Source organism: Phyllostomus discolor, chromosome 7 (assembly GCF_004126475.2).
Source record: "Phyllostomus discolor isolate MPI-MPIP mPhyDis1 chromosome 7, mPhyDis1.pri.v3, whole genome shotgun sequence".
NCBI classification, from domain to species: Eukaryota; Metazoa; Chordata; class Mammalia; order Chiroptera; family Phyllostomidae; genus Phyllostomus; species Phyllostomus discolor.
The window spans coordinates 36,290,074-36,305,822 of record NC_040909.2 but is presented as its reverse complement, the minus strand read 5'-3'; the positions used below and the strand labels follow the sequence as shown (position 1 = coordinate 36,305,822).

The 15,749-nt window shown below is 49.4% G+C and overlaps 1 protein-coding gene across 2 annotated transcripts in view; it reads right to left on the bottom strand.

The window, feature by feature from the left end:
* Window positions 1-207: 207 nt before the first annotated feature.
* Window positions 208-15,749, bottom strand: part of CLSTN2 (calsyntenin 2) — a 576,448-nt gene continuing 560,906 nt past the window's right edge. The window contains exons 13-18 of one of the 2 annotated variants that reach the window (XR_004904237.1): window positions 14,395-14,565; window positions 13,765-13,910; window positions 13,510-13,633; window positions 12,576-12,760; window positions 5,615-10,734; window positions 208-2,396 (exon numbers count right to left, since the gene is read on the bottom strand). Coding sequence is in view for 1 of the 2 variants with exons in the window: in XM_036030728.1 (XP_035886621.1) it covers window positions 10,531-10,734; window positions 12,576-12,760; window positions 13,510-13,633; window positions 13,765-13,910; window positions 14,395-14,565 (830 nt within the window). In the remaining variant the exon portion in view is untranslated. Of the gene's footprint in view, window positions 10,735-12,575; window positions 12,761-13,509; window positions 13,634-13,764; window positions 13,911-14,394; window positions 14,566-15,749 lie in introns of both variants that reach the window. The other variant, XM_036030728.1, reaches the window with a different exon arrangement.

The following is a 15,749-nucleotide window of genomic DNA, read 5'->3' as shown; positions in this document are numbered from 1 at the left end:
GTAAAAATGGTGCAGAGCTCAGCTCTGGGTATGGCAGGGCACCCTGATGGACATGGAGAGGGGCCGATTTTCCATGCCACCCCACAGTCCACACCCCTCTCTCCCCCATGTGTGGATTCACAACAGAGCCCCGGAGAATGGTGACCAGCCACAGCATCATTTCACCTCATCAGATCCGCTGAAGAATAAACACTCTCAGAGGTCATCTTTACTGTGAAACTCTAAAATCATATTTATTCACCAATTCACAGAAAGTGTCGTAATGACCACCAGCATGAATCAGTTTGTAGGCATTTACAAGCCAAGGCTGAAAATAAATATCTGTCTGTGTTGAATAGCATTTAACAAATTACTTGGAAACAGCAAGAAGTTTAATTGTTAGAAATTTAAAGTTTGTGATTCCAACATGGATAAGATCACAGTCATGGGAAGAAGCCCAGCAGAGTCCCATGATGGGTCTGAGTTCTTCCTAGATCTTTATATACATACAGATTCTCAGTGCCCCTCACTCAGTGTCAGCCTGAATTAGATGGGGCAGCTCATCAGGTGGGGACGGGTGCTGGGAGTGTGAGGAGGGGAGAGGGCATTTTCTCTGGTCTGCTGCAACTGAGCAGCCTCATTCATGGAGCAATGTGACAATATGCTCTCCTGAAATTGGATTCAACATTCCATAAATGTATACAGTCCTTCTAACAAGATAGTCTAGAGTTGGCATTGCATCATACTCATACACACACAACAGTGTGTTTAGCAAATACACACATTTCCTAGACTAAAACAATTCACTCTTTGAGGCAGCTGGAAGAGCTCAGCAATCTGATGTGTGTCAGGGACACGCTGGCCCACCCCTAGGAGCACTGCCGTGGGAGACACTCTGGCCAGACTGTAATAGTGATTGAAGGTGATTCTGAAAACGAGGCTGGGGGTCCATCCTCTGCAGAGCCAATACCAAGGGGGCTTCAAAGAGAGAAAGCTCACCTCTGTACCTCAGACCCTCCTCACCCACGCTGTGGTTGGCACCTGAGGATAAGCAGCCATCCAAGACTTGTAACTGGTGGTGGTGTCCCAGACAGGGGAGAAGGAAAGGGCTGAGAGAAGCAACCACTGGACCTTTTTGACTGGCTGAGCCTAGGTCTTGACGTGTAGTTGCAGAATTGTATCTGAAGTTGGCAAAATTTAACAGGATTTCACCAAGTGTTTAGGGCATGGCAGAGGTGATGGGAGGGAAGCCCTCAGTCCTGTTCCCTATAGAAGTAGCCTGTGGGGCGTGATACCGATGTGGGCCAAGTGTTGTGAGCCCACTATGTGCAACATTTGTCACTGCTTGCTGACAACCAGGCCCAGTACCTGCAGCTGGCTGTACACTGGCCAACTCTATGAGACACAAAGGCCAGGTTGTGAAGATCAGGGAAGGGGGTGTGGCTGAGCTTCTCTGTTGCTCACTTAATTTGGGTATAATGATGCTCCTGAGTGTCTACCAACTGGTGACAAGCGGACCTTCCATTTCCAAAAGCTTACCTACTATGTGCCAGTGACTGTTGCCAGTACTTTGAGAACTAAAACTAAACAACAAAAATATGAAAAAGTGTCACATCCATACTAGTGCTTTTGTGGAATTTAAAATTTGTTGGGACCATTGACAACTTCATTGTATATCTTACTTATTTCTCTATTATAGATAGGTGTATGTATATGATGCATATATTTAGCTGTCCTCAGCCTACTTATCTTTGATCATTTATACTTAATACATTAACTAATATTTCAAACAAAGGTGCCACCAAGTCATTCTGAATCTTACCTTACTGACATTATAATGTCCATGCCAATAACACAGCACAGCCAACTCTTAACACTTACAGGTTTCTTTGAAAACAACCAACTTCTACATGCACTTTTCTTCTCTAAACTCACCAGCTGATTTTCTTTAATCTCCTCCCAAGCCAGTTGAGCTCAGGGAACAAAAACCATTTTTGGAAGTCACCAAGGTCAGGTTGGAAGCCATCAAGTGGCGTGATACATCATGACTACCTCAATTAAGAACTGAAATCACCTTCCCAACAGCTCCGACTTTGGAAGCATTTGACCTGGCTGCCTCTGTGGTCACACTGCCAGATGTACCCAGGAAGTGTGCTGAACCTTGGATGCAGCTTTCAAGACAGCCATGCTCTGACTTCCTGGGTGAGGGGTGTTTTGGTTACTGTCATTCTGATTCCACCTCACCTGTTCCCTCTCCAACACTGAGTCATCTCCATCTCCCTTTTCTTGCTTTTTGAGTGATCAGCCCTGGATTTCAAGTCTAACTTCCTGACTTCCAAAAAACTTTTGCCTTTTTTCTGCCACTTGAAGTTTACTAGGGATGATGAACATGACCTCTTCTGAATCCAGCACATCAGCTGCTCCTTTGCAGTTATATTGGGGAGCTGGGGTGATGGGCGGGGCGGGAAGGGGTCCACATGACCAGGATCGGTGCACTTTTGTGTCCAGGGGTGGATGTGCAGAGTACATTCACATCTGTGACCCACAGGCACAAGTGAAGCCCCCCACGTCCCAAACACGGATGCCTCCTCAGCCCTATCCCTCCCTTCCCCACACAGGGACTGGAGTCTGTAGCTGAGCTTTGTGGTTGGTTCTCTGCTTCTGCAAATAGATACAACCTATGGGCTCGTGTCTCTGATGGCTCTTTCTGTTGGGGAAAAGAATCCTCAGTGCTATCTGTGTGTGCATGCATGTCCCATTCCTGTTCTGAAATGCTCAGAAAAAAAGGATCTGGGCAGCAGAGATGCATTTTCATTTCAAGATAAAAGCAAATAGACATTAAAGCTGACATGTTTCTCTTGCCTGTGATTAATACACACTGTCTGCATTTTGGCTCTTTGCACGTCTGTTGTCCTCTTTTCATTAGTCTACCGGGAATTGAGCTTCACCTTGATGAATCTCCTCTGCAGTGAATCTGATAAAAGGGACTGGAGAGCAGCACAGCCCTGGGGTCATCAACAGATGGAGGCTCTCTCTCAGTCAGGATGCTGCCCATGGCCTATAGAGCAGAGCAAGGGGACCATCAAGGCCCACCCAGGCTTGCCCTTGCTTAGCGGTTCCTTTGACTGGCTATAGCTGGGAGGGGGTTACTCCCCCAGCACCCTGACTCCTGTTCTTTTCCCCTTTGTTAAGCAGGAATGTTCTCCTCCATCCACTGCATTTCCACTCCTTTTCCACCTGAAGCATCTCCATTTTTCAAACCTTGTCCATTCATTGAAGTCAAACAATCTCTGACATGCCATATACTTCAAAGTTTACAGAGCGCATGCTATGGGCTAGGTGCCATGCTAGACACCTCAGGCACTGTGACAGAAAAGTTAGTCTCCTTGCCTGGAGGAAGGGACCTATGCAGCCAAGGGGGCAAGAGTGGGGGGCCATTCTCGCCTCACACAACCATGAGTTCCAGGGCCCTCATCAGATACCCTATCAAGGGCCTGGGGAGGGCAGACGGCTGTGGTTCTATTTCACTGAACTGAAAATTTTCATGGGGAAGGTCCCTGACTCTGAAGATGTCACTTCAGTAGTCCAGAGGTCCCAGATCCTCTCTACTCCTTAGAATGGGAGGAACTAGCTGGTGCCAGGACATGGTTCTCTGCACATTCCTGTGAGTGTGAATGGCTGATGTGGTCTGTCAGGGAGGCATCACGTAAATCTCACCTGGGCCTGGCCTTCCCCATGAATGTCCTCTCATGACTCACTCACTCTGCCTGGTGTCCTGGCTGGATCTGAGCCCCTCACCCTCAGTCCATGCATCTCCCTGTCTCACCTGCCAGTGAGAACAGAGCCTCTCCTGCTTGCAGAACTACCAGAGGGCTCTCCATCAACTGCCTGACATCCCTTTCCTTGTCCTTTTCTCCCACAACAGGCTTTTTGCAATAAATGACTAACCTCAGGGAAACACATAAAATTGCCTTAAAGTCCAGGGAAAAATATGTTTCTTCAGAGAATTCACAAAAAGTGGCCAGGCTGTGAAGAAAAAATTCTCTGGATGTAAGTGGCATGAAGAAGTACTTTACCCTTCCTTCTTGGTTTGGTGTTCCCAATCTCTCTCACCAGCAAGCAACTGGCAAGCCCTGTTGGTTCCCCTTAGCATTGTCTTATCTGTTAGAGATGAGTTCCTCTCCATGGGATCTCTGTGGTCTGAGGAGATCAGTGCGCCATTTAATCAGATGTTTTCCAGATTGGGCTGGAAAAATGGAGGTGTCCGTGGAGCACTTGAGAGGACTCAGCAAAAAGACTGGAGAGGACCAGGAACGTGTCTCTGACCTGAGGGGATTGGGATTCTTAGGAGTAAATATGGCGGTGGCTAGCTCTCTAAGGCCATGTGTCTGGGCTCTTTCCCAGCCTGTTTTTTCCTTTCATTTCTGTTTTTAGTTTTCCCACTCCAAGGCCCAGTACCTCAGTCCTCGGACTCCCAGTCTCAGAAATCTTTATGTGAGGGCAGACTATCCCATAGTTAGTTGTGAATGACTCATAGAGCACCAGCTAGTCCTCCCAGAGCTTTGTGGATCTCCATGGTTTAAGCCATAAATAAAAAAAAAAAACAAACCTAAATCAATAATTGGCAGACCTCAGGCATCTGGTCGATGGGGACAAGGAGCAATGATGGAGCCTGGTCTTAGAAATTCAAGGGCCAAGACAGATGGTCTGTAGGGAAGGCTGCAGGTTTGTGTTTGGTTTTTGTTTTCCACTTTCAGTGACATCCAGAAAGAGTTACTGCCCTTGCAAGAAAGCCATTTGTCTCCTATCTGATTCAGTGCCGGGACTATGCCACTGTGCGCCCAGTCCTGTCACACAGGGAGCAGTGCTGCAGCTACCTGCAGTGTCCTTAAATGACCATGCCACTGTCTTCCAGGCCCAGGTGGCTCCATCAGCACAGAGGCCATGTGGGGACTGGGGGTCTCCTGCTGATGCAAGGTCATTGCTGCAGTTTAACTGTTTTCCCCTGAAGTACAGCCCTTGAGGAAGGACCCAGATGGGGGCCTCCCTAAGGGATAGGTGGCCTTGTTACAGCCTCTGCAGGATGGAAAGGGCCAGACCAGCAGGAAGTAGCTCCTGTCTGAGGGGAGGAGTGCAACTGGGACTAGGACCAGGGTGCTCTGAAACCCTGCTTGGGGGACTGTGGATTGGGGCCTGGTGGCCCCCTTTCCTCACCAGCAGTTGATCATTTTCTTTTGCTGTCATCTCCTCCCAGAGCCAGCCTAAGTCACTCTCCTCCTCTTCTGCATCCATGGTTCTCATACCTTAGGGGGCACCAGCACCAGAGAGCTCAGGAAAACATGGGTGGCTGGGCCCCACTCCTGGAGATTCTGATTCAGGAGGTCTCCGGTGGGACCTGAGAATCTGCATCACTCACTCACTCTCAGGTGCTGCTGATGCTGCTGGTCCAGGTGTGTATCTGGAGAATGTTGCTTCACAGCATCAGGTGTGGCCCCTCAGCAGGCCCTCTGAAGTGCGGCCTTTCTTCCCTCTTCAGCTGCGACATGGCACCTCACATCAGGCAGATTCAGGGCATTGGCTTTAGCTCACATACCTGGGTCACCCTTCCTAACTTTTGAAGTTGCCTGCTGTTGACCTTCAGAACTTCCTTTGGGCTAGTATCACTTAACTCTTAATGAGTCACATTATTTCGGCCCACTGGGCAGGATGACTGGCTGTCATCTACCAGTGAGCTGCGTCAGACTGGGGTAGAACTGAGAAACACAGAGGGTCGCATTGGCTCAGAGATGTATCAGGGCTCCCAGGAGGATACCTACCACCTGTCTCAGGGTGGAGAATGGCCAAAGCAAGCGATCCCACCTGTCTCAGCTGCTGACTTCCATCCGCAACAGTTCTGACTACTCATAGACAGCCTGTAACACTGCAAAGGAGCTCCTCATGGGCAGGGCCAAGGCTCCCTCTTCCTCCCTCCCCACTCCTGGCACAGGGCCTGGCACACCATGGGTGCTCAGCAAGGATCTGCTGAATGACTTGGAACATTGCTGCAAACAGATACCGTCTGCTCTCTGAAACGGGAAGTGTCAGAGAGCTTTCTGGGGTGCTGGTGGAGGTGACTTCTGCTGTCTCTTTTTGTCTCCCTGGGAGAGTCAAATCTGCCTTTGAGTCCACAGCCCCTGTAAAGCCAACTTTCCTTTCCTGCTGAGGAAAGTTATCAAAAGAAACACTGGAGCAAGATCTACAAAGCAGGTACACAATCAACTTACTAAGTAAAGTAAATAAAGACAGGGAAATGAAGGTGCTGGAAGTTTCAAAACTTTCATTGCTCATTTCCATTGCATACAGCTGGACAAGGGAAAGTGGCCACATACGAATTAAGTTGTGCCAAGGGCTTCTGCTCATCAGCCTTGAGGAGTCTGATGCAGACAGAGAACCGTGTGCTGTCAGCAGCCCATCACAGTCCATGGCAGGAGGGTTTAAGGGTCTCCCAAAGGCCTGTGAATGATCTTAGCTGAAAAGCATCTACTTTGTTTGCACTGGTAAATTCTTTCAAAGAATTAGACGCACCCCCTCACTTTCTTAAAAAGACTGATTTGGTTCATTTAAATGAGGGATGCTTAAGAAAAAGACCTCCTCTTCTTCCTCTTGCTAATGTTGAATCGTAGAGCCAAGAAGAGTGCTAATGTTGAAGTATGCTGGGCCGGGCTTTCTACTGATTATGTCACTATAGATTCAAACAGTCACAAGCCTTTAGATAACCATTTTTAGAGTGAGCTGGGCTGAAATAGAAATCAGTCTGAAATAATGAACACTCTGTCTTAGAAATCATGATGGGCTGAGTCTTGCAGAGAAGGCCTTGCATCTGGGAGTCCAGCTCAGTGGGGTTAGCGCTTGGCACGCAGTCAGTGCCAGGATGCAGGGCCTCCAGCTCTGGAGGGACGTTTGACCACCTTTGAGTCAATTCAACAAGTAACAAGTGTCCTTTTCACTTTCATTTCCCTCCAAACACAGACTTTTAAAACTGCTTAATTAAAGACTGCGGTGTTGTTTGTTGATCATTTTTGAAGCAAAGCCACGGGGAGATTTAAGGGAGGGTCTAAGACAGCGATCTGCTTTCTCTTGGCAGATGGAGGGCTGTTTTCCACACACATAGGCAGGAGCATGCAGACTGTGTGTGCCCCGAGGGCCAAATCCGGCTGGCTGATAGTTTTTATGGGGCCTGTGGGCTCGGGGAGGCTTTTCCATTTTTAAATGGTTGAAAATAAAAATCCAAAGAGTAATAACATTTCGTGACAAGAGAAAATAATATGAATTCAACTTGCTTGATTTTTCTAGTGTTCATAAGTCAAGTTATTTGGGAATGTAACCGTATTCACTTATTTAAGAAATGTCTGTCTGGTTTCATGCTCCAGGGGCAGAGTGGAAGGCTTGCTGACCACATGGCCTGCCGAGCCCAAACTATTTGCTATCTGGCTCTTTACAGACCACGTTTGCCGAGCCCAGAATGTGTGCAGGAACAGAGAGCACAGCTGCCCACCAGGAGCCCTCTCCCTGGATGGTCTGTGTCTACAAGTTACAGCCCTTGCCACAGGCAAAGATCTGTGGTCTACGCCCTGCTGGATAGGATTGAGTGCACTCAGGAAAGTGAAAGTGAAAAGTGGTCTCAGGGAAATCACATTTTGTTATCTAGGTGAACTTGGGCTTTGGTCAGATTTATAGCATTTGATTAAACCTACTAGCACATACTTTCAGCATTCTTTAAGATCAGTGACTGGCTGTGGATTGGCTTATGCCACTAAGGCAACTCATTCAGTGCTGGCCTTTTCTGTCTCAACCTCTTCCTCCTCCTCCTTCCTGTCTCCTGAGCCACTGGAGAGGTGTCAGCCTACCTATCTTCAAGCTCCAGAGAGCAGAGCGTGACCTTTCACAGCAGGACTTCTACAAAAGGGCTCAGACGACCCCTTGTTTCTCTACCTGTAAGTCCAACCCACGACTCTGCTGCCCTAGCCAAGTGCCGCTTTCACTTATTCCCTGCCCCCCCCAAGACACAGAACGATCTCACATGCCCAACAGCTCCCTCAGCCATGAGCAGCAACGTGGCTGTCGGAGACAGACAGAGGGTGCAGAGCATTTCCCCACGCCAGCCAAACCCAAAGACTGAGCAGAGAGGAGTGCGTTCGTGAGAGCTGGACTTACATATTTTAAATCAAATTGAAAAAGAACTGGTTTTCAACACGTAAAGTGTTCATTTTTACTGCCATAATTTTGGGAGAATTCTGTTCGCTCCTAAATGCCCCAGTGAAGAGTCTCTTCCTATTGAACTGAGGGGATGGAGAAGACTACACCATCCTGCAGATTTTCTCCTTGTGGATGTGCAGACACAGCAGGGTAGCAAAGGGCTGTTTGGTTGGGAGAATTCACAGAAGTGTCTATTTCCATTCAATGCATATAAAACTCTAAACTTCTGCTAGTATTTTTCCCTAAGAAGGAAAAATAAGAGCTCCGGAGGAGTCTGTGAATGTGTGCCTCTTCTTCCTGTGACTGTTCTCCCTCCCTCTGTGCCTGTCTCTTGTATAATTTCCATGCCCCTTTGTGTCTCTTCTGCAACCATCAGGTCCTCTGAGCAGGGAGCTTCTTTTATTCAGCTTCATCCCTTTCCCACTGCTGCTGGGTGAGTGATCAGCACATACTAGGTCCTCAACAATGCCTGTTAGCTGCGTAATATGAACATAAGTAGAACCAAAAGTAGAAAGTGGAGGTGGGGGTTCAGACTTGTCTGTGTCTCTGAATGACTCTGAGCAAGACCCTTGAAACTCTGAACCTCAGTTTACTCATAATGAAAGTGTGCCTGACAGCAGATGTCCTAGCTGCCTCACAGAGTTACCGTGAAGCTCACAGGAAGGAACAGATGCAGAAAAACACTTTAGGTGATGGAAAAGCTGCATAAGGTAGTTTTCTGGAATCAGAAGGATGCCAAGGCTTATCCTGGGTCCTCACTGGGTGAAGGTCAGACTAGAGGACATTGACAGTGGTCCTCTTCAGAAGCTCTGTTTTGAGGACACAGGAAAGAAAATGAATAGATTCTGAACTTTCTTTTGAATCCAAACACCACTGTAACTAGGGACCAGCTTGGTACCAGTGCCAAGTCACTATGAAATGAGCTGGAGGAGACTGGGGGACAGGGACAGATCACACGTGCTGAGGACAAAGCCTGAGACATTCAAGCCTCATGGAGGTCCTATAATGGCCCTAATTTTTGCCTGCTATTCTCTTGGCCACAAAAGATCACAGACCAGTTACTATAGCAACAATTCTCCCCATGAGGTGTCCATGTTAGGAAGGAGATGGAAAAGATTTCCTTATTAAAAAAATAATAAAATAAATAAATAAATTAGGTTTTCAGATATATTTGCCCTCCACCCAAAGCACTGCTCCTTCTACAAGAAGAAAGAAGCAGCTGTTATCGCAAATGTTTCTAATTCATAGCAGTTAAGTTTTCAAGCGTTCATTTTAGACTTAATGCAGTTCACGCTTGTTCTAATACATCCAAGAGGAATGCATTTTCTTAAGAGGTAAACCAGGGTGAAATAGGGGATGAGAATCATAAGACTAGGTGGCATGAGCCTTGCCCACCTGGGCTGCCCTCTGGCCCAGGAGAACCCAGCCACCCTGTCTCCCAGACCCATGTCCACCACGAAGCCCAGTGGTGTCACCTTGTCAGCCCTTCCTTCTGATCCCCAGCTGCAGACTTTTCACAGCTTTCTCTGGGGCAGTGCCTGTGTGGGATGCTTCCTGGATCCTGTGGTTTCACTGGGTATGAGTTGCCAGCAGGGAAGCCACGTGGGTCTCAGTAGCTGCCCAGGCAGACAGACTCAGAGCACTTTGGCTGGGGACCAGGCCCTGCTGTGGCCAAGGTTTTGTACTTCTCATAATAGGCTTTATATGGCCTCAGAAAGGTCAAAGGGAAAGGATCTCCAAACTAGGGAGAGTGTGTGCACGTGTGCATGAGTGTGTGAACCTCTCCCTATGAACTTAATTCAGCCTCAACAAGGACTTTCCTTTAAAGTTAAGGACCACGATCTCAGGTGTGTAAAGTCCGACCACCCTGCCTGGATGAAGCCACCAGAGAACCTGCTGGTCTGTGTGAAGAGACTGCTGAGTCAGGTGCACACACAGCGGATTGGGACCCAAGGGCCTTGGGAACACAGAGCCCGGGGAGGTGACTGATGTAAAGGCTGGCCTTCTCCCCCGCAGAGAAGAGCAGAGGCAGAACTCTGCAGACTGGCCGACAGGACGCCGGGGGAGTCCAGGGCAGGAGCAGTGAGGACTGCAGGGCAAAGCCCACCCTGAAGTCCCCACTGCGGATGTGCTGGGCTTCTTGGAACCAGCCCAGGGCTGGGGCACGTGGAGTGCCCAAGGGAGGAAGGGTGGGTTCCAGGAAGCTGGGGAAGGGCTGCTCAGGGTGTCATCGAAATCAGAGGCGACAGTGATAGGCTCACATATATCAGGTGTGGCTTACAAAAGGGACAGGTGGGCGGGCGCAGACAGCGGGCACTAGTAGGGGAAGGTGGAGTCGTCCCACTCCAGCTGGGCTTGCCTGGCGCCACTCTCCCCATGTCTGCCCCTGCCTGCCCCTTCCTCCACCTCCTCCTCATCGCTGTCGTCTGAGTCGCTGCTGCTGGAGCTTATGTCTTCTTCTACTTCCTCCTCCTCCTCTTCCTCAGTTTCATCTTCCCCACGCCCTGGTGCTTCATGTTTCTGGATATTAGATAGAGAAGAAAAATGCTCGTCAGGGGCTGAGGAGAGGCTGCTCTGGAGTTTCTATTTCTCTCTGCACTATGGAAACATTTAGGGCCCTTTGGGCTTCTTCCCCTTAATGCTAAACCCCTGGGCCTGGAAGGGAGGTCCTCTGGTGAAAGGTAAACCAGACGGTCAAGGACAAAGACAAGAAAGAACAGCAAATTCCAACATGAATCCAAGGTAAGATGTGTGTTTTATACACTGGACATTTGTGCAGTTCTACACATCACTTAGTGAGCCTTTTGGGCCCAGGCTTGTTTTCTGGCATTACTGGAGCTTATGGATATGAGCTTGCCAAATCTCCAGTGTTTGCTTCTCAGTGAGAGAATAAATGGCTTTTAAGCTTGTTCTCCTTTTCCCAGTAGGAATACAATGCCTCTGGGAGCAGGTCTTTTAAGGCAAGACTCAGGTGTGCTGCCCCTCAGAAACATTCCTCTGGGAAAGACAAAGTTCATGGTCCTCATGTTCCATGCTTACTCCTCACCCTCTGACTCTACCCCACTTTTTTCCTAGTCCCATTTCTGCTTCCTCTAGATTTTTTGTGGTTCCAGCCAAATCTTCTTTCTGGATTTATGTTTTGATGAACCAGCCATATAAGACCTGTGCCCTTCCATGGCTGCATCCCATCTATGGAGTGTCCTCACTTCTACCTTTGCCTCCTCCAAATCCTACCCATCTTTCAAGGCTCCCTAAGCTAACTTCCTCCAAGAAGTCTTCCCTGAACACTCCAGCCCCAATGGCTCTGCCTGCTCATGCTCCATGGTAGGCACACCCTTGCCCACAACTGGACTGCTCCAGGGTTGGTGGTTATTTCCCATACCCAAGACTCAGTTCTTCAAGGTCCAGAGATGCTGGAGTCTCCGCAGTGGTGGCTCAGCACCACCCACTGCACGTGCTGAGCCACATCGGTACACTGGCTCCGACACCAAAGTGTGAGAACAGCAGAGGGGGGAACTGCCTGGGGTAATTTTCTTTTCACATCTCAATGAATCCTCCTGATCTTCCCCTGCTTTGTTGCTCTTGGTTCTACCTCTACTTGGTACCCACGGGCAGGCTGAAGGATGTGATGCCATGGCTTCCCTTTTTCCCTTGATAGTCATATGCCCAGAGGGGCTTTGGACATTCATGGGTGGATTCTGGGAGCTGCTGGCTACCTGGAAAGAGCTGAACTTTAGAATCAAGCAGCTGGAGTTTGAGGACGGACACTGCCATTCCAGCTATGTGAGTGTGAGCACTTCACTTTCCTCTCTGAGTTGGTTCCCACCTGGCTAAATGAGGAGGGTGGCTCCTACTTCACAGGCTGCTGGAAGGCGGCACGAGATGTGCATCTAGAGCTCGCTGTGTGGTGTCAGGCATAATGGGGGGCTCAGTAAATGGCAGCTATTAATGTATTTCTGTTTTAACCTATTCTGAGCCTTTAAATGAGCTCTGCAGGCAGTATGGAGAAAAGCCATCTAATTTACATTGTTAATTAATCAAAAATTCAATACCGAGTCCCCAAGTGTTAGCTCCGAGTTAAATATAATGGGGGTGACAACAGACAGACCCCACACGGCTGCTTGCTGTAAGAAATGTCTGGTTCTGTTTGTAAGGTGAGAGCAGTTCACATGGTTTTAATCAGAGAATGCAGTTGATGGGAAAGGGTAGTCCATTTGCACTGAGAAGGCTGGGGGAGCTCAGAGAAGGGAGGGATCAGTGGGGCGGGGCCAGATGGGGCAGGGCTTCTGGCACAAGGAAGACAGAGCTAGGTGGAGAGGCATCCCCTGTGAAACTCCCTCCCTGTCCCATGGGAGGATCACCTCCATGGGGTTGACTGTGATGGTGAGCGCAGAGTCGTCCCAATCCATTTCAGCCTCCTTCGCAGCCTCGGCCTCCTGGGTGAAATGCTGGTGGGCGATCCGGACCCGGTACATGCCCATGGCCACCACGAACACGAGCATGCACACGGAGATGATGATGACCACTGTGGCGATGCTTGGGACCACTGGAACGAGAGAGGAACTGCATGACATGGTGAACTAATTCACTCCAGGTCACCAGGGGGCATGAATGAAACCCCCAGGCCGAGGTTAAAATCTGCCCGTTACTTTCCCGCTGTAGGACTCTGGGTCAGCACCTTATTCTCTGTGGGCTTCACATTCATCAACTATATGATGGACTTAATAATTCTTATCTCATGGGTAGTTGTGAGGAGCGAATAAAATAATCTGCGTGAGCTTCCATGTAGGTACACAGTAGGCAGTTAGTAAGTGCAAATTCTTTTCCATATCCTGCTTTTCCCTTCATATGGTAGGGCAGCCCCCACTGAGAGGCAGGCACAATGGAGTTAGCAGGAATAGACACAGTGACCGGCAGGCAGCAACACCATATGGCAAGTGCTGGGGCGGAAGTATGGGCAGGGGCTTTGCAATGTGGTGCATTGTACAGGGCTCAGGGAAAGCTTCCTAACGGATGTGGCTTTGGGGAAGGCCTGAAGGGATTTGCAAACGTTTACCCCAGCCCTTTGTACTAACCTCCATCATTATACATTGTCTGAAACTCCTTGTTTACCTGTCGGGTTCCCTACTGAGGCTGTGTGCGTGCCTCTGAGCCAGGGTCCACAGCTTCTCCACTGTCAGGCCCCACCTTTAGGTCTGGGCACCTATGGCTGCTACACGCTAAGTGTCTGTTTAGTGATGCTCTTGAGTCAATAACCACCCAGTGTCCTGAGGTCCCTCCGGCCCGGCGACCTACCTGAACTGCGCTGGATGCTAGTCCGAGACTCGGGATGCTGGACGGACTGGAGGAAGGGGGGCTGCACGATAAGGTGGCTGACGTGCTCCTTGTCTGGCACTCTGACCTCATGGAGGATGCTGACCTGGGAAGAGCAGGGCAAGGTGCTGCTGACCAGGAGTGCCAGGTGGGTGCCAGTGGCGGCAGTCCCCCTGAATGAAGAAAGGGAAGAATGGGGGAGCCTGGGCTCCCCTTACAACCACAGGACTCGCTCACCTCCAAGTTGAACTCATTGCTGGTGTAGCGCCCATTGAGTTCTGAGCACTTGATCCTGAACCGCCGGGCCTGGAGGGAAGCCGGATGCCAGTTGCGGTAGCGGATGTGGCGCAACACCTGCTCATAGCGGCTCATGGAGCCCACACCTGTACCAAGAGACCGTGGGGGAAGTGGGGGAGAAAGGCTGTAGCTGCTGGGGCTTGTGGGTCTCCTGAATTTGGCTAGGCCGAGAGCTTGAGATGTGTAGGGGCAGACAATACCCTGAAGCAAAAGTTCTAAGGAGCTAATTAAACTGATCCCCAGGATTCCCCCATAGAGTGGGCTCTGATCAGAACGTTTGGCCTCAATCTGCCAAGTGCAGCTGTGATATTTGCTGAGATCAAGTATGAGAGAAGGCATCCACCTTGTTCCTACAGGAGATTTTCCTAGGAGCAGGGATATGGTCCAGGTTCTCAGGAGGCTGGAGTAGCTCACCAAAGGAGGGGCCAGAGGTCCACGCTCCAAGAGAGGTCAAGGGTCCCCACCTGACACTGCCCTCGTAGGTGATGGAGTGCCATCACGCTCCTGACTCCCTGGATGAGGCCCCTCTAAACGGGAGACCGCAGGAGATGGGGCTGAGCGCAGCCTTACCGTAGATGGAATAGCCTGCTGTGGAGTTGGTGGCGTCCAGGTGTCGCTGGTGGAGCTCACTGTGGTTGAGCTCCAAGCACTCCTGTCTTGGGTCCAAGTCCCCTCCCAGCACCAAAATGTCACAGAAATCTAAGTTGTGAAGCATTTCTTCTAAGACTGCTGATTTGGGGGCTGCAGGAAGAGTGACACATGGGAAAGACAGGTGTGAGGACAGCTCAGACAATGGAGGAAGATAGCATATCTTCTTCCTCCTCTGTGACTGCTGCCCCGGGCGAAGGCTGGCTCACGAGAAGAGGCTGTGTAACCCCAAGTACCACCTCCACCGCTCGGGTGGATGCCCAGGCAGCCCCTGAGGTTGGGCAGCAGGGATTTGTGTGAAGAAATGAATACAGTAGTCCAAAGACGTGAATTTGAGTACCAGCACTGCTACTGAGAATCTGTGCAATGTTGGAGAAACTACCTACCCCTCAATTTCCTTATCTCTAAAGAGGGCAAGCATCTTGAGATCATTGAAATGGTGTCTGGCCCATCGTAGCTGCTCAATAAGCAATAGCTGTCATTTGAGGCCAGAGTTAAGTGTTCCTCCTCCATGTTCTTGTAGCTTTCCCCATGCAGCTATGGTGAGTGTCTGCTGCCCTCAGTAGACTCTGAGGTTTACAGGGACAGAAGCACTTTTTTTTTTTAAGATTTTATTTTATTTACTTTTAGAGAGGGAAGGGAGGAAGATAGAGAGAGAGAGAGAGAGAAGTATCCATGTGCGGTTGCTGGGGGCCATGGCCTGCAACCCAGGCATGTACCCTGACTGGGAATCGAACCTGCAACACTTTGGTTCGCAGCCCGAGCTCAATCCACTGAGCTACGCCAGCCAGGGCTAGAGAAGCACTTTTTATGATTGAGCCCTCAGTTTCCAACCTAGGCTCTCACACAGAGCAGTATTACTACACATGGTTCAAATGGAGCTGCACTGTTAATATAGTTCAATACTTAAGCACATTGGCCCCTGACTGATTTTGGGGACCCTGAATTTCCAAAAAGGATGTTTGAGCATTTGAATGCTAGGCAGGTTGGCAGTACTAACTTACTGTAAAATCTCACCTTAAAATAAAATTGATTGATATTTATGGATTGATTGTTGTATACCAGGCACTGTGCACACCAAGTCCTCACAGACACGCATTAGAGGGGAAGGTCCGAGGGTGGATTGCCCAGGATTACACAGAGAGCAGGGGGGAAGCTGGGGAAGAAATCATTACTTTCTGATTCCACAGTTTGTAAAATCTCCCCCTCTAGGCCAGTAGTCTCCAAATGTTTTTGATCTTGCAGCCTCTTATTGGGGAGATGTGTGAACCAAGATA